The 19,168-nt window shown below is 43.5% G+C and overlaps 2 protein-coding genes across 6 annotated transcripts in view; both read right to left on the bottom strand.

The window, feature by feature from the left end:
• Nucleotides 1–19,168, bottom strand: part of RYK (receptor like tyrosine kinase) — a 1,376,634-nt gene that overhangs the window by 1,208,436 nt on the left and 149,030 nt on the right. The gene's annotated exons all lie outside the window — the stretch shown is intronic.
• LOC117366495 lies at nucleotides 15,383–17,724 on the bottom strand. The gene is made up of 2 exons (XM_033957873.1): nucleotides 17,668–17,724; nucleotides 15,383–16,771 (listed from the first exon to the last, which is right to left on the bottom strand). Exons 1-2 carry the CDS (start codon nucleotides 17,696–17,698, stop codon nucleotides 15,810–15,812), a joined length of 993 nt encoding a protein of 330 aa, XP_033813764.1. The 5' UTR covers nucleotides 17,699–17,724; the 3' UTR covers nucleotides 15,383–15,809.

Genomic DNA, 19,168 nt, shown 5'->3' with positions numbered 1-19,168 from the left:
TAATTCACTCTTTGGTCATATCAACAATTGATTACTGCAATGCCTTCTTAATAGGAACACACAATCACGCGCCACTAAAGGAGAGCAGAAGGAGGACACAGTAAACACCAGTACTAACCAACACAGAACATGACAACATTAGTCAACACTGGTCAAACTACTAATATGGAAGTAGCAAGCAGTAAGCACAGAAGAGAACACAGACACACACACACACAAGCTCGCCTTTGCAAAGGAGCCTTAAGAAAGAGCCGAGAAACTCAGTCGCCCAGCAGAGTGACTTATAACAAAAGCTGCAAGTCCTAGTTTTAGCTAGCTACACAGCAGGGCACACATTCTCACATACTACACACCTAGAGGGGAAACAAGTAGAGAATGACACAGTGGTTGTTACCCGCGACTAGCCACAGGTAACCCGTCGAAACTGGGAAAGAAAACTAGTAGTCGCTGAGGGGACGGGGACAACGCCATTCACCGCCCCGTGGAGCGGTGAATGGTCTTGTCTCCGCAGTGAGGCATCAAGGTCCAGCAGCGCCCACCCGCCTGATCGCAGTGTTTAGCCAGCTCCCTCCCTCCACCTCACCTTATATGCCGAATTTGCCGGCTTTCTTTTTCCCGAGCCCCACGCGTTCAAAAAGCTGCACACGCGCGACTGCGCAAGTTGATCAATCTTCTCCTCTGACGCAACTGGAAACAGGAAGTTGCAGGAGAGGAGAAGATTGATCAACTCGCGCAGCAGTGCGTGCGCGGCTTTTTGAAAGCGTGTGGCTCGAGAAAAAGAAAGCCGGCAAACTCGGCATATAAGGTGAATTGGAGGGAGGGAGCTGGCTAAGCGCTGCGATCAGGCGGGTGGGGGCTGCTGGACCCCAGCTCACACCAGGAAGGAGGAAGTGAAAGGGAAAAAGATTCTGGCCCAAGGGGATGAAGAGGGAAATAAAGAAACCCACAGCAGGCAAGAAAGGGGAGGACAGGCAGATGAGCCAGATGCTGGAAGCAGGGGGGGGGGAGAAAGAGGGAGAGAAGCTAGATGGGGTTGAAAAGAAGAGACACACTGCGGAAGATAGGGGAAATCTGGACACAGGAAGGTAACAGAAAGAGGGGAAATTATGTGCAAGGGGCATAGGGACAGAGACATAAAGGGACATGACATGGGGATGGTATATGGACACATGGGGGGGCAACGCCAGATACATAGGGGAGATTAAAAATGGGGAAAATAGGAACACAGAAGCAAGATGGTTTGTGGGGATGGGACAGGGACCGAGCTCGCAGGCTCCAGTGGCTTGCACAAATTACATTGTAACGTGCCACGAAAATAAGAGGAAGGGAGGTAGATAGATAAGCCACGCGAAAGAAGCTGAAGGGTGGTAGAAAGGAACAGATGGTGAAGGAGGGAGGGAAGGGTGGTGGTAGAAAGGAATAGAACAGACATTGAAAGAGGGTAGAGAGGAACAGACCCTGAAGGGAAATGTGGAAGACAGAGTGGGGAGAAGACGCTGGAAGGGAAGAAGACAGATGCAGACTATGGGGGAGCGAAGGGAAGAAGATGGGTGCTAGACCATTCCTTGGGACATTCTTTGGGAATTCTTTGGGATATTGCTGTGAACAAGGCTGCCCTGGAACTTCAATAAGATAAGTTGCTCTGCATTTCATATTCTGCTCTTTTCACTGGTTTTCAGCATTATATCTGCTTAATTTCTCTTCTCATCCCTGTTTCTTACTAAAAAATAAAAAATAAACCCTTTTCTTTCATCTGTTAAATCTTATTTCCTCTTCCTCTTCATAGGAAAAAGGGTAAGAATTTGTTAACTCTAATTAAATCCTGGTGCCTGTGGCTCAGGGTGACTAAAGTAGGGAAAATCCTGTTATAAATCCTGTGTTTTAGGGTAGCACTGATAGAACCTGCATTTTTGTTTAAAATACTATGTTTTAGGTGGTATAGAGCCTATATTTCTGTCTTACTAGTATTCAGCCATTGTTTTCTGCTGATTAGGTGGAGAAGGGAGAGGGGCTCTGTTTTACTTCTAAGGTTAATTGCATTATCTTTGGGACATTGCTGTGAACAAGGCTGCCCTGGAACTTCAATAAGATAAGTTGCTCTGCATTTCATATTCTGCTCTTTTCACTGGTTTTCAGCATTATATCTGCTTAATTTCTCTTCTCATCCCTGTTTCTTACTAAAAAATAAAAAATAAACCCTTTTCTTTCATCTGTTAAATCTTATTTCCTCTTTCCCTTTCCCTTCATAGGAATAAGGGTAAGACTTATAGTCCCACCAACCCCAGGGACCACTATTCATATATAAAGACCCATATAATCAGGACTACTCAAATCAAGTCACTTCACAACCAATCAAGATGACTTTTATTCTATGCAATCACTGTGGTGCTTTAATTCCAAGACATACTATTTGGAGGCTTAAGGCTTGCCCCATCTGTCTTCAACTTGCCAGTATTAAGGAGGAGCTCTGCAAACTTAAACAGGAATTGAATACAATTAAAGCAGCTTCCATCACTCCACAAAATCATACCAACTTACCACCTCTACCTCAAAGAATAAAACAGCCCAGAAATAAACGGGTCACAGTAGGCTCAGGAAGACTGCGACATGTAACACAGAAACATCCACCTTCACTAATATTACCTCTACAGAATTCCTTCGCTCCACTAGTGCACTGCGATACTCAAGAAAACAGAAGGGAGGTGGGACTGGAACCAATGAAGGTAACTCAAGAGAACAAGAGCACCCTAAGTACAAATAAAAAAGCCAAAAACAGAAAACTATTACTGTTGGGGGATTCCATCATCAGAGGCATTAACCTTGGAACACAGGGCGAGGAGACCAAAATAGTGAAATGTCTTCCAGGATCCTCAGCTACCAGGAGTTCCAGGCAAATACTGGCTATAATTAAGGAAGAAACTAAGGATTTTAACACTGATGTTGTTATCCATCTGGGAACAAATGACCTGGCCAACAACTCCACACTTGCAGCACAGAAAGCTTTTCGGGAGCTTGGTGAGGGTGTGAAACCTTTTGTAAACACTTTAGCTTTTTCTGAAATACTGCCTGCATATGGAAAGGGAGAGCAAAGAATGAAAAACACAGAGGACTTTAATAGATGGCTCAAAGCCTGGTGTCATCAAGTAGGCTTCAGGTACATAGAAGGATGGGGAAATACATGGAAGGACAAGAAGCTATATTGCACTGATGGGCTACATATTACTACAGCAGGAAAAAAAAAAACCTTGCAGAGAAATTTAGACAATATTTTTCTAGGCATTTAAACTAAAAGGTGGGGATGGTTATAGAGACCACCCCCGGCAAAAGAAAAGATGTGATAGTAGTAAAGACTGCAACATAAGCAATATCATCAACTCATTTCTTAGTATTGCAACGGAAAGTGAAACGAAACAAAAATCCATACGTAAAAGGAGATTATCGCTGAAAAATAGCTGGAAAGCGATGACCACAAATGCTCGCAGTCTAAGCAACAAAGTTCATGATCTGCAAGCCCTGATGTTAGAGGCAGATCTAGATATTGTCACTATCACAGAGACATGGTTCAGTGAATCACATGGATGGAATGCAAACATACCGGGATATAATCTTTTTAGGAAGGCCCTGGTCTCAGAATCCCCACTCTGATACGCACCAGAAATCACCCTTTCAAGAAAAACCCCCGAAAAATCAACCATGACTCACTAAAACCCTTGCCCCCTGCCAATCTTCCTAACACTACCTCTGACTCTCTCACCCCAGTCCCGACACTTTATTGCAATGCCAGATCTGCATGCAACAAGACCCAAATCTTGAAGGACCTTCTAGACGATCTCGACCCTGGATTCCTGTGCATCACGGAATCATGGATCGCCAAAGACGATCTATTCACACAAAACGAACTCCTCCCCCACGGTTATCAAGGCCTTTTCTCTCCCAGATCCAATAGAAAAGGAGGTGGACTGGCATTCCTCTTTAAATCCTTCTTCGATGTCCACCTCCTCAAGAAGGGCTCTCACGCCTCTCTAGAATATATGCTTGCCTCTGTCAACAATGAACTCGGCACTCACCCATTGGGCATCCTGTTATTATACCGCCCACCTACTCCTTGGACCAACTCCTCCTATCTAGTCTTTGAGGCCATAACAAATGCCTTCCTTAAATTTCAAAGACTACTGATCGTTGGTGATATTAATCTCCACCTTGACAATACCACCAGCAATCTTCCTAACGCTACCTCTGACTCTCTCACCCCAGTCCCGACACTTTATTGCAATGCCAGATCTGCATGCAACAAGACCCAAATCTTGAAAGACCTTCTAGACGATCTCGACCCTGGATTCCTGTGCATCACGGAATCATGGATCGCCAAAGACGATCTATTCACACAAAACGAACTCCTCCCCCACGATTATCAAGGCCTCTTCTCTCCCAGATCCAATAGAAAAGGAGGTGGACTGGCACTCCTCTTTAAATCCTTCTTCGATGTCCACCTCCTCAAGAAGGGCTCTCACGCCTCTCTAGAATATATGCTTGCCTCTGTCAACAATGAACTCCGCACTCACCCATTGGGCATCCTGTTATTATACCGCCTACCTACTCCTTGGACCAACTCCTCCTATCTAGTCTTTGAGGCCATAACAAATGCCTTCCTTAAATTTCAAAGACTACTGATCGTTGGTGATATTAATCTCCACCTTGACAATACCACCAGCAAGGACACGATTGAATTTAACAACTTCCTTAACTCTCTAGGTTTCCCCCCACCTACCCCCCTCTCCAACTCACGAAAAGGGACACACACTAGACTTCACCACTTTCCTTGATCTTACCGCCTTCAAAACTTCAACAGACGACACTCGTTGGGAACAAGTCCCTTGGTCTGACCACTTCTTAGGAGCTACCTGTCTCCCCATTTTCATGTCACACCTTGAATCCCCATCCCGCTCCTCCCACTCCATAACCTTCCGCAAAAAAACTTTGAGCGATCTATTCTGGTCCAAATTCCTCAATCAACTCTCCTCCAAACCTAAGCATACAGATCCCGAATCCTACTGGCACAACTGGATCTCCCTCTCTGAATCCACCTACCATTCCCTTGCTCCAATATTCACTAAAACCATTTCCTACCCCCAAAAGGCCCCCTGGTATCTCCCACTTCATAGAGAATTGAAACAGAAATGTCGCGCTTTGGAGCACAAATGGAAAAATCTAAATCCCCTTCAGATAGACAAGCCTGGAGGGTCAATATCAAACTTTACAATTCAATACTAAAGAAAGCCAGGAAGAACTTCTTCGGAGATAATATCTCTAAATCCAACAACAAGATCACTGCGTTCTTTAACATCTGGTGCTCCTTAACTACAAAAAAGGACCCATCCCTGCTCCCCTCGTCTCTGTCAGCTGACGCCCTAGCAAAATTCTTCAAAGAAAAGGTTACTACCCTAAGATGTTCCTTCCCACCTACAATCTCCTATAATTCCCTGGCTTCTATTGACCCCAACCCTACCCTACCTGTCTCTAATCCCATTCCAGCCGACAGAACCTGGACTGTCTTTGAGCTTGTCTCCGAATCACAAGTTTTCAAACTCTGCCTCAAACTAAAAACTTGCAAATGTACTTTGGACCCTTTCCCCTCCTACCTATTTGAGAATATCTCTACACAGGCCATCACTTCCCTCACCAATCTTATAAACTCTGCCCTATCATCGGGCCTTTTCTCCTCCGAAATGGGACACATTGCTCTGACTCCCCTACTGAAAAAGACCGACCTTGACCCCTCCAAACCATCCAATTACCGTCCAATAGCAAATATCCCTCTCCTAACCAAGTTGTTAGAATCTATCATATCCACTTAACTCTCATCCTATCTAGAAAGATTCTCTATTCTCCTACCCCACCAATTCGGCTTCAGATCCAATTTCAGCACCGAATCCCTATTGGCCTCACTAATCTCTAAAGTGCAACAACTCCATTCTCGCAACAAATTCGCTGTGCTTCTACAATTCGACCTGTCCGCAGCTTTCGACGTCGTCCATCATGATATCCTAATCTTCCAACTCTCCGAAATAGGCATAAGCTCCACAGTCCTAGACTGGTTCTCGAAATTCCTACGTTCCTACACCGTTAACATAAACGGTACCTCATCCTCCCCCTAGAAGCCGATATGTGGAGTCCCGCAAGGCTCACCCCTCTCTCCTATCCTTTTCAACATCTACATGTCCTCTCTGAAACTCCTCCAGCTCTCCCCCCTTGAAACTCTCTACACCTATGCCGACGACATCCTCATCCTCCTCGAGACTGACTCGTACCTCACTAACCTCGCTGGAAACATATCCGCATGTATATTGAACCTCCAATTCTGGGCCCAATCTGTACAAATGAAACTAAACGAGTCCAAAACAAAATTACTTTGGCTTGGCCCAATATTAGATCATTTACCCACCTCCATCCCACTATCTTCCGGCCCCACTCTTCATCTTGAATTTTCAAGCAAAGTCCTGGACATCATCATAGACTCTTCTCTCTCCTTCAATGACCACCTCAACTCCTTGATAAAAAAAATGCTTCTTTAACCTTCATATGCTGAGGAAAGTGAGATCCTGCTTTCATCATTCTCACTTCGCCGTCCTTGTTCAATCCACCATCCTCTCTAGACTGGATTATTGCAACTCCATCTTTATAAGCCTAACTAAGAAAAACCTCTATAGACTTCAGCTAATTCAGAATGCCGCGACTAAGCTCATTTTCGCAAGAGGCAAGTTCGATCATGTCTCTCCACTGCTGTCCAAGCTTCACTGGCTTCCAGTACATTCTAGAATCCTCTTTAAATGTGCCTGCTTAGTGTTCAAGATCCTACACAGCATCCTTCCTCCCGTTATTCCACTCCTTTGGAACTCCTCAAACCCTAACTCCTCCAGATCCTCCGAAAAACTGAAATTATCATTCCCTTCTACAAAAGGTATATCCCGCACAGGAAAACTAGGAACATCTCTCCCCTTTAGAATCACAGAACTCTGTAACAAACTCACCTCCCCGCTCAGAAATTCAAACTCACTCCAACTCTTCCGCAAACACCTGAAAACTTGGCTCTTTTCAAAAATCTAACACCGCCCGCTCTCTGATACCTTGACCCCTCTCTACCCTCTTAGTTCCTTTCCTATTACCCTTCTTCTTCTGGAGTTCCTTTCTATCCTAATTCTGTAAACCGTGCCGAGCTCTACGCTTGCGGAGATGGCGCGGTATACAAACCTAAGGTTTAGTTTAGTTTAGACAGAGATGGTCAAAAAGGTGGAGGAGTAGCTCTCCAAAGATCAATATCCAAGCGACCGAAATGCAAGGGGCCTGGGGAGAGGAAGAAGCGATATGGATTGCTCTGAAAAGAGAAGATGGAACTTCTATCTATGTGGGTGTAGTCTACAGACCTCAGACTCAATCGCAGCAAATTGATAAGGATCTGATTGTGGATATCCAAAAGTTTGGAAGGAAAGAGGAGGTTCTGCTGTTGGGAGATTTCAACCTGTCGGATGCGGACTGGAATGTTCCGTCTGCAGAATCGGAAAGAAGTAGGGACATTGTGGATGCCTTTCAAGAGGCTCTGCTCAGACAAATGGTGACGGAACCCACAAGGGAAAAAGCGATATTGAATCTGATCCTCACAAATGGAGAGAGTATCTCTAATGTTCGAGTGGGTGCTCACCTGGGAAGTAGCGATCATCAAACGGTTTGGTTTGATATAACGGCTAAAGTGGAGAGCAGCCGCACGATACTTAAAGTCCTAGATTTCAAACGTACGGACTTTAATGCAATGGGAGAGTACCTGAAGAAAGAGCTGTTAGGATGGGAGGACATAAAAGTAGTGGAAAGACAGTGGTCTAGGCTGAAAGGAGCGATAAAAATGGCTACGGACCTTTATGTGAAGAAAATCAATAAAAACAAGAGAAAAAGGAAGCCAATATGGTTCTCCAACCTAGTGGCTGAGAAAATAAAGGCAAAAGAGTTGGCGTTCGTGAAATATAAAAAAACCCAAGAAGAGGAGAGCAGAAAGGATTACAGGGTAAAACTGAAAGAAGCCAAGAGAGATACGTCTGGCGAAAGAACAAATGGCTAAAAATGTAAAAAAGGGAGACAAAAATTTTTTCAGATATATTAGTGAAAGGAGGAAGATGAAAAATGGAATTGCTAGGCTAAAAGATGCTGGGAACCATAATGTGGAGAGTGATGAGGAGAAAGCAAATGTGCTAAACAAATACTTCTGTTCTGTGTTCACAGAAGAAAATCCTGGAGAAGGACCGAGATTGTCTAGCAAAGTTACACAAGAAAATGGAGTAGATTCTGCGCCGTTCACGGAGGGTGTTTATGAGCAACTTGAAAAACTGAAGGTGGACAAAGCGATGGGACCAGGATACTAAGGGAGCTCAGAGAGGTTCTGGCGAGTCCTATTAAAGACTTGTTCAACAAATCTCTGGAGACGGGAGTGATTCCTGGGGATTGGAGGAGAGCGGATGTGGTCCCTATTCATAAAAGTGGTCACAGGGATGAAGCAGGAAACTACAGGCCGGTGAGCCTCACTTCAGTTGTTGGAAAAATAATGGAAGTGTTGCTGAAAGAAAGGATAGTGTACTTCCTTGAATCTAATGGGTTACAGGATCCGAGGCAACATGGCTTTACAAAAGGTAAATCGTGCCAAACGAACCTGATTGAATTTTTTGATTGGGTGACCAGAGAACTGGATCGAGGACATATGCTAGATGTAATTTACTTGGATTTCAGCAAAGCCTTTGATACAGTTCCTCATAGGAGGCTGTTGAACAAACTTGAAGGGCTGAAGTTAGGACCCAAAGTGGTGAACTGGGTCAGAAACTGGCTGTCGGACAGACGCCAGAGGGTGGTGGTTAATGGAAGTCGCTCGAAGGAAGGAAAGGTCAGTAGTGGAGTCCATCAGGGATCGGTGCTGGGGCCAATCCTGTTCAATATGTTTGTGAGTGACATTGCTGAAGGGTTAAAAGGAAAAGTGTGCCTTTTTGCAGATGATACCAAGATTTGTAACAGAGTAGACACCGAAGAGGGAGTGGAAAATATGAAAAAGGATCAGCAAAAAGAGGAATGGTCTAATGCCTGGCAACTAAAATTCAATGCAAAGAAATGCAGAGTAATGCATTTGGGGATTAATAATAGGAAGGAACCATATATGCTGGGAGGAGAGAAGCTGATATGCATGAACGGGGAGAGGGACCTTGGGGTGATAGTGTCCGAAGATCTAAAGGCGAAAAAACAGTTTGACAAGGCAGTGGCTGCTGCCAGAAGAATGCTGGGCTGTATAAAGAGAGACGTAGTCAGTAGAAGGAAGAAGGTGTTGATGCCCCTGTACAGGTCATTGGTAAGGCCCCATTTGGAGTATTGTGTTCAGTTTTGGAGACCGTATCTGGTGAAGGACGTAAGAAGACTTGAGGCGGTCCAGAGGAGGGCGACGAAAATGATAGGAGGCTTGCGCCAGAAGACGTATGAGGAGAGACTGGAAGCCCTGAATATGTATACTCTAGAGGAAAGGAGAGACAGGGGAGATATGATTCAGACGTTCAAATACTTGAAGGGTATTAACGTAGAACAAAATCTTTTCCAGAGAAAGGAAAATAGTAAAACCGGAGGACATAATTTGAGGTTGAGGGGTGGTAGATTCAAGGGCAATGTTAGGAAATTCGACTTTACGGAGAGGGTAGTGGATGCCTGGAATGCGCTCCCGAGAGAGATGGTGGAGAGTAAAACTGTGACTGAGTTCAAAGAAGCGTGGGATGAACACAGAGGATTTAGAATCAGAAAATAATATTAAATATTGAACTTTGCACGGTCTGTGTCTGTATATGGCCGTTTGGTGGAAGATGGGCTGGGGAGGACTTCAATGGCTGGGAGGGTGTAGAGGGGCTGGAGTAAGTCTTAACAGAGATTTCGGCAGTTGGAACCCAAGCACAGTACAGGGTAAAGCTTTGGATTCTTGCCCAGAAATAGCTAAGAAGAAAAAATTAAAAAATTTAAATTGAATCAGGTTGGGCAGACTGGTTGGACCATTCGGGTCTTTATCTGCCGTCATCTACTATGTTACTATGTTCTAATTTGCTACGGAGTAGGTGGTAATGCAGGAGGAGTTCGGAACATTGCTGGCTGTATTATATTGGTTTTATGTATTTTTTGAAGAGTAGGATTTTTGTTTCTTTTTTGAAGGTTTTGTAGTCTGTGGTCAAAGTCAGTTCACTTTCTTCTTCACCTTATCCCAATGGTAGAGAACGAGGGCTGCTCTCCAGTCAGATTTTCAGGATTTCCCCAATGAATATGCATGAGATCTATTTACATAAAATAGAGGCAGTGCATGCAAATAGAGCTCATGCTTAATCATTGGGGAAATCCTGAAAACCTGACTGGATTGCGGCCCTCGTTCCACTGCCCTATACTATTCACAACCCTCATTTAGTTATTTATTCTGTTTCCAAGGCTGGAAACTTGGGTCCAGGCCAAGGAGTGAGCAGGAAAAGAGCCAACTGGGAAGTTCCAGCATGATAGAAGGAAGAAAGAGAATGATCTGAAGGTTGAGCTTGAAGAAACAGAGGAGGACAAGTGAACTAGAGATCAATCCTGGAGATATGCTGACCCTGATGCAGAATAAACAATACTTCTGGGAGAAATTCTGCATCCTTGAATAGCAAGTGAAGAAATAGTCTACAGAAATGTTAATTTCTTAATAAAAATGTCTCCCAGAATTCAAGATTGATGATTGAAAAGTCAACTCAGATGACTTTCCAGTGCAATAGGTGTGTCATTCTGGGCAAGTGTTTATGTAGAAGGAATCCACTCTGGATTTTTTCTGTGACCCTACTGCTTCACCCAGAGCTCTACTGCCACCTGCAGTTTCTCCCTTCTCCACGTGAGCCGAAAGGAGTGTTTATGTTCTGCTCTTTCCTTAATCTTATTTTATTCAGTGTTTTCAGTTCCCATCCATCAACAGTTGCCTCAGCCCATCAGAGGAAGACTTCAGCATTAAACCACTCGGGAGCTCATCACTACCATTCTCTGGGTGTTGACCATCATTCGTCAGGCTTACACTCTCCATTTTCACACCCTGCCTCCAGATCATCTTCCAGGAGGGTCTGTTTCGAACCCTGCGCAGTCCTCTCTCCTTCTTCAGGAGGTTCAATCCCTTCTTCTGCTCAATGCCATCGAGGAAGTTCCTCTCTCTCAGCAGACGCAGGGATTCTACTCCCGTTACTTCTTAGTTCCCAAGAAAATGGGAGGACTGCGACTTATTCTGTATCTTAGAGCTCTCAACAAATTTCTAGTCAAGGAAAAATTCCGTATGCTCTCCCTTGCTCTTCTTTATCCCCTTCTAGATCAAAACGAATGGCTATGCTCTCTAGATTTTAAAGAAGCCTATACCCATATACCAATTAATCCGGTTTCCCACAAATATCTACGCTTTCAAGTCAATCAGCGTCTTTACCAGTACAAAGTCCTTCCTTTCGACCTTTCTCCCAGGATCTTCATGAAATGCCTGATTGTAGTGGCTGCGTCTCTTTGGTCGCACAGTTTGCATGTCTTTCCAACTAGATGATCAAGGTTGTCTCATCTCAGGAAGTGATACTCCACACATCTCAGACCATCTCCTTCTTTCAAATTCTATGATTTGAGATCAACTTTCCCAAATCCCATCTACTTCCAACTCAGCGTCTGCAATTCATTGGAGCGATTCTGGACACAACTCTAATGAGGGCGTTTCTTCCTCCAGATCGCATAAACACTCTTCTTCGCCTTTGTCAGTGGATGTCTCAAATCCAGACTATTTTGGCGAGGCAAATGATGGTCCTTCTCGGTCACATGGCTTCCACAGTTCATGTGACACCCTTGGCAAGACTACATCTATGCATTCCTCAATGGACCCTTGCTTCCCAGTGGTCTCAGGTAACAGATTGACTATCACAGCATATTTCTGTAAACTCATCTCTTCTGCAGTTGCTTCAATGGTGATTGACATCTTTTAATGTCTTCATTTGCCTCCTCATCACCAAGTACTAACGACAGATGCGTCTCCATATGCATGGGGAGCACTCCTGGACGGTCTTCAGACTCTAGGTCTCTGGTCTCCCAGAAAGCAGAAATTTCACATCAATCTCCTAGAACTCAAGGCTTTTCAACATCGTCTATGCCCTTAAGTCCCCTCCTTCGCACGGACAATCAAGTAGCGATGTACTACATCAACAAGTAAGGAGGCATGGGTTCTTTACTGTTATGCCAGGAAGCTCAAAAGATTTAGACTTGGGCAACTGCTCACAACCTTTTCTTGAAGGCTGTCTATATACAAGGAGAGAAAAGTTCCCTAGCAGACCATCTCAGCAGAATTCTCCAACCTCACGAATGGACTCTCAAATCTGCAGCATTTCATCCAATCTTTCCTCAATGGGGCACTCCTCAAGTGGACTTGTTTCCGGCTCCCCACAATCACAAGTTGCCCTAGTTTTGCTCCAGACTTTACTCTCCTCACCATCTGGAAGCCAAAGCTTTTCTCCTAGATTGGTCGGGCCTGTTTCTGTATACATTCCCTCCAACTTCTCTCATGTTGAAATCCCTTTTCAAATTCAAATGAGAATCAGCCACCATTATACTCATAGCTCCTCGGTGGCACAAACAACATTGGTTCTCCCTTCTACTTCAACTCAGCACCAGGGAACCAATTCCTCTGCCAATCTTTCCTACTCTGCTTACTCAGAATCAGGAATCGCTTCTACATCCCAATATGCAATCCTTACACCTTGACAGCTAGGTTTCTCTCGGGCTGAACCCATCTGCACTGCATCTTTCTCAGACTGTCCGCAACATAATCAATGTCTCCAGGAAACCAGCCACTCAGCAATGCTATCAACAAAAGTGGACAAGGTTTTCTTCTTGGTGTCTGCTGCATTATCATAATCTCACTTCCTTGTCAGTGGACTTGGTGTTGGATTATTTGCAGGTCATTCCATGTCAAGTGGACCAGGAGCCCAAGTTTGACCCCCTTGAAATCCAACCAAATTTTTCAGGGGTGTTATCTAGGGTCTCAAGTAAAACTCAGCAAAATTTTTTGGATCTATCTCAATTTGGTCAGGAATTTGGTGGTTGAACGAAAGTGATCGATCCACTTCCATGCCATGTGTGACCTAAAACGCCAAATTTGCTTAACCACTGCAGCAGAAGGAAACTACTTAGGAGTCTGAAATTTTGCGGTTTGGTACAACACCTTGGGGCAAGTTTCTACGCCAAGTTTGAAATCTTTTACGAACGTGCTTCCATTTCTACAGGTCAGAAAGGAGGCAAAAAAAGTCACAAACAAAATTTTTGGCCAAAGTTTGGCTCCATACTGCTGCTGGTAGGCAAGTCAGATGAGGGCAATACTTTACCAGCAGACATGTACCATGAGGTACTTCCAAGATTTGCAATATGAGCCTTTACAGTGAAGTGAAGCTGAAGATATGACCATTCAAAAAATATAGCTTTATGCATTTATGCAAATTTTCACTGTTCTTCATATTCAAATATCTCTAATGTGTACTTTTTGTTTTGTTTTCTACATCATTTGAGAGAGCATATATTTTGCTACAGAAGCTATCCTGTTTCATCTTGGACCTGACCTTTCTTTGGTGAGAATTAAAGCATCAAAGATAAGCATTAGTTGTATATGAGCATGAATGTTTAATATTGAAAAGAAGCATGTTTAACACAAACCATGTTGTATGCAAATGAACAAGGTACATGAAGTTTCACAGTTAAGTCCCTGTATCCATGCATTTTCATATACCCACTGCCACTGAGACAACATATTTATCAGTTATTGATCCATTGTCTGAAAGACATTCCCAATAGTCAGATAATACCATATAAATGTCTAAGTTTTATTAAAAACAAAAAAGAAAAGTGCAAAAATCATACTTATTTAAAGTGCGTATACATACTAACAAAGATCAGGAAATCAAATAAATTCAACTTTTAACTCAGTTTCTTGAACATGATTTTGCAAGTCTGGTCAATGTTTGCCAAAATAGCTTGTAGATAAGTGTACTGTCTACCTGATGAAGTGGTCATAGGTGCATTAAGGCCTGCAATAATATGCTGTTCAGAGATCCAGCATATGTCTCTGCGGGGAAGCACGTGAAATGACTATGCAGGACCTTGTGGATGCAAAAAATTAACCAGGATGTTGCATTTTTTCATTGAAATTTCACATACACGACCAATCCACCAATAATTGTCATATATGCAAGCTAAGTATTGTCCAGATTGAAAGCTGGGTGCTTGAAAGGTAGGGACATTTTCAGAATCAGTTTCAGACTCTAAGACATTGGCAATGAATGAGCTGGTGTCACTTGAAATTTTGCTAATGCAGAGTCTAGCAGTGTCTATGAGCTTAAATTGGTGATTTTCTCTTGTTCCAGCCACTTTGTGGCCCATACTAAACCTTTGCTCCTGAGCAGGTCTTATTGCTTCAATATCTTCCTTAGCAATGAAGAAAAATTTGATTCCTGAGACAGATTTATCACAGAATTCAAATAGATCCCTTGGTGTCAAAATTTGGTTATTGAGAAGGCGTTGTAAGCTGGCATGGGCAGCTAAACTCTTGGCTGTTCCCCCAATCCCATCACATGGAGATTTACCATGGCTGGTGCCAAAGAAGTTCCATTCAGCAGTAATTTGAAAGTCAGTATCATGGCTGCAGAGGTTAATGAAATTATTGAAGTTTTTATATTGCGCAGCAGCACCATCACTAAATACATAAATATGGCTTGAGATAGGCAAGACTTTCTTCAGATGCAGAATAAGCTTACACAAAAATGCATAACAGCAATAGTATCGTGACGCAAGTAGTCACTGATCATGCATATACATAGGCTTTGGATATACATAGGTTTTGGATCATGCATAGGCTTTGGATTGCAGAAGTAGACAATGAAGGGGTGTAATGTTGCTTGGCTATTTTCCCAGTGAAATCCCTGTATTGTATCCTGAATGATGAAGGAATAATTTTCAGCGAAGTCCATCAAAACAATAGCATGCCCCTCCTTTATATTTGCTTTCAGTTCCTTCACATAAGCACTTTGGTACTTGGAAATAAAATCGTGGCTGGCCAAATTAGAAATTTTTCCAATTAATTTAGAAGTGAAGTCCTCTATGGATAACTGTTGAGTTTCCAGTGTATCCTGATCAGTGTGAATCCACTACTTAAATTCAATGATATCATCTGGATCATGTTCACAAAATAATTTAGTAAAATATTCCTCCAGAGCAGGGATCTCAAAGTCCCTCCTTGAGGGCCGCAATCCAGTTGGGTTTTCAGGATTTCCCCAATGAATATGCATTGAAAGCAGGGCATGCACCTAGATCTCATGCATATTCATTGGGGAAATCCTGAAAACCCGACTGGATTGCAGCCCTCAAGGAGGGACTTTGAGATCCCTGCTCCAGAGGGATCTTCCCAGGACATATTTTATACTGCTGCAACATGCAGGTTTTTTTTAATTCATATCACAGACAGTTTTATTCAGAAGCACCTTGTAGTCATCTGGAATTGCAATTGCTGAAAGCATAAGTTTCACATTCTGGTGGACTGTGCAGACAGACTGAATGAGTCTCTGATGAACTGACTGTGACACACCACTTTGGCCGAACCTCACAAAACATTGAGAACCCAATTTCAGGCCCTTGCTGACTGCGATAGGTAGTGTACAGTTCCTTCAGATTGCATAATAGCAATCTTTTCTGCTTTTGCACTTTTTCACTACTGATCTGAACAGAGACATTTATCTTTTTTTGCCTGGGCATAGTCTAGAGATTTCATCGTCTTCATAAAAATCTAGGACTTTCTGTGTAATCTGCTGAGCAAGCACTTTTCTTCTCTTTGTTGTTGGAACAGCAAGAATGCCACCCTGCTGTTTCAGCTTCCTGGCCTTTTTAACCATTCTTGTTGAAACACCAAATTCCAAAGCAGTTTTCTCACTAGTCCAGCTGTGTGGAGCAAGAGTGAGGATTTGTATTTTCTCCCTATTACTAGATAGTTCCAACTTCTGCTTCAGTTCAGTCAATAGAATGTCATAGTCAGAACACTTTTTACATTGGCCACTTTCTGGTTCTGCTTTCATATCAGCTGGAGTTAAGTCACCAACAACTGCAATTTGGTCTGCAATTGCATTATGGGTTTCAGAGAGTTTGCGTTTAGCATAACTTAAGGAATTTTGCTTTCTAATCCGTTGAATCTTTAGAGGAGAGATTCCTAGTGGTGAAAAGCTGGCATTGAGGTTTTCAGATGCATTGGTAGGGTCATCACTGTCAGAATTAAACTTAGGACTACTTAGATCTTGCAGTTTGACACACAAGTCTTGCCTGCATCTTGGGCAAAGCTTTTGGCCTGCTTTAAACTTGTGCTTTGTGATAGCTTTTAAATGATCAGCTGCAGGAAGATCAATTGGGCGTAGACCTTTGATATTGCTGTGATTCTGTTTTCTGAACAGATTACAGCAGTTTTTCTGTAGAAATTCAAACTTCGTCAGAATCAAGGCTTCATGATGAGTATAGATATTAGATTCCATGGACAAAGTAGAAAGTCCAGAGCATCTTTTAATTAATTCTTGCTCAGGCAAAGAGAAATCAGAAATGAGCCTTTCTCCAGAATAGAAGGTAGATGGTTTCTGGCATTCAGAACTATCATAGATTCCAATACTGCAGGACTCTAGCTTATTATTAGTCTTCATAAGATAAGAGTCACCTAAAAATACAGAATAAAAGTAAGGTGAAAAATATCAGTGTGAAAACACAATGAAAATAGAGCAAAGCATGTTGTACATGTCAGCAAGTGCAGAATAAGTTTCCAAAATCCACACAGGCATAGCCTAGTTAACTAGGGAAATAACCAGATGCTGCACAGAAAGAATAGACGGAAAGTAACACGTCAAAGGCAAGCTTTGTCAAATAACGAAGTCATATGGTGTTATAAGGTCATGATGAACCTTAAAGCCAGACTTGCTCATATAGCCACTGTGCTGTGATAGTTGCAAGTCAGAATATGTTCAGAAAAGCTGCATGTATCAGACATGCTACTACAGCTATGCGTACATTCTTGTGAATCACATGATTATGCGTTTGGGCTTGCACACAGTAAGTAGTTTGTGCAAGCCAATGCATGTTTTGACTGTCATCTTGCAAAAGTGCACAGTAAGTTTGTCAAACGCTGAGCATAGTACGAGACTAGTACTTGTGGCTGGCAAAGCTTGGTTATGAGTTTTCAGATCAATATAGTTCCACTGCACATTCACAATGAAGTGCCAATAACCCTTCAACATAACATGTTTACGCAAGCAAGTAATGCTTATCTTTAAACCATCAATTCTCATCAAAGAAAGATCTGGTCCAAGATGAAACAGGATAGCTTCTGTAGCAAAAAAATGTTCTTTCAAATGATATACAAAATAAAAAAATTTAAAAACTACACATTAGAGATATTTGAATCAGAAAAACAGTGAAAATTTGCATAAATGCATGAAGCCACATTTTTTGAATGGTCATATCTTCAGTTTTACTTGACTATAAAAGCTCATATTGCAGATCTTGGAAGTACCTCATGGTACATGTCTGCTGGTAAAGTTGTACCCTCAGCTGACTTACCTACCAGCAGCAGCATGGAGCTAATTTTCATTCGTGACTTTTTTTGCCTAATTTGCTGACCTGTAGAAATAGAAGCACATTCGCAAAAGATTTCAAACTTGGCACAGAAACTTGCCCCAAGGTGTTGTACCCAACTGCAAACATGCTTGGACAGGCAAGCAGGAGGCAGGAAAAGAGAAGGAGAGAAAAGCAGAGCAAAGAACAGGGGAGGGGAAGAAGGAACAACAGAAGGCAGGAGAGAGCAAGGGGCATCGGTGAGAGGTAGCTCCACCTACCCCCTGACATCATCCACTGGAGCTCCTCCTTAAAAGGGGAAGGGCCAACGGTGCTCAGCCATTCGGCGCGCGTCAAAGGCAAGCGTAAAAGGCGCTTGCCTTAGCGAAAGCATCTTTGCGAAAGGACCTTGAGAAAGGACGAGCCACCACTAAAGGAAAAAAGAAGGAGACCACAGCAGGCACAGAGGACACACAACCAGGCAAACACAGCAGGTACAGAGAACACAAAACCAGGCAGACAGAGGACACAGAAGGCGCACAGGACAGCCACAGCAGACGCAGAGGACACACAACCAGGAAGACCCAGCAGGTGCAGAGGACACACAATCAGGCAGACATAGAGGACACTACAGTCACAGAGGACAGCCATAGCAGACAGGCAAGCGTGCAGCAATGGAAGCAGCAGACAGAAGCAGGATATTGAGATACCAAGTTTTCTACACCGTCTGCCATATGTATGACTACCTCCCCTCTGGGAGGCGGTCTTACCTAAGTGTTCGATGCGGAGAACTGGAGAGCCTGAAGAAAAGACTCCTGCCGAGCAGAATACTGGAATTGGAGGCACTTCAAGTAGTGGAGGAGGAAGACAGAGATGCAGAGAACATCAAGACAGAGGACACCAAAGAGGAAGAAGTCCGATAGCTGGAGAAGTTCATAGAGGAGTTATACAGGGAGGCTGTGAAAAATAACCAGCAACAGTGGAACTGCTGAGATACACCTACGGAGAGTATGGACCACCAGACAGACAACCACAAGGAAGAAATGGGTGACACAGGAGCGAGATTTGGAAACAGAGGAGGGGATCCACAAGAAGATGAGTCTGGTGCAAGCCAACGCCAGGATAAGAGAAAATAGATGGGAAAGAAGGACACGGACCTACAGTTGGAGAGATGGACATACACCAGGGACACGGACCAACGGGTTGGAGAATCAAGAGAAGATAGAGAGGACAACAATCGTCATGGGGTACTCCACCATCAGACAAGTCGACAGCCACATAGCGGGAGGAAGACTGGATTGGCTGGTGACCTGCCTACCGGGAGCCAAGGTAGAAGACATAGTGAGCCGCATCGACAGGATCGACAGTGTGGAAGAAGAAGATATGGCGGTGGTGATCCATGTGGGGACAAACAATGTAAGCAACAGGAACTATAACAGGGAAGTACTGAAGGACTAGTTTCGGATGCCAGGAAGGAAGCTGAAGACCAGAAAGCAGAGGATAGCAT

Source organism: Geotrypetes seraphini, chromosome 9, assembly GCF_902459505.1.
Source record: "Geotrypetes seraphini chromosome 9, aGeoSer1.1, whole genome shotgun sequence".
Taxonomy (NCBI): Eukaryota; Metazoa; Chordata; class Amphibia; order Gymnophiona; family Dermophiidae; genus Geotrypetes; species Geotrypetes seraphini.
This window is presented reverse-complemented; position numbering and strand designations above follow the sequence as displayed.

Bases quoted from the DNA above. Each gene is read 5' to 3' on its own strand.
- LOC117366495 (XM_033957873.1), bottom strand. From the start codon at position 17,698: ATGAAAATTAGCTCCATGCTGCTGCTGGTAG. The intron at 16,772-17,667 runs GTAAGTCAGCTG...CTGTATTTTTAG, and splicing joins CTCCATGCTGCTGCTGGTAG to GTGACTCTTATCTTATGAAG.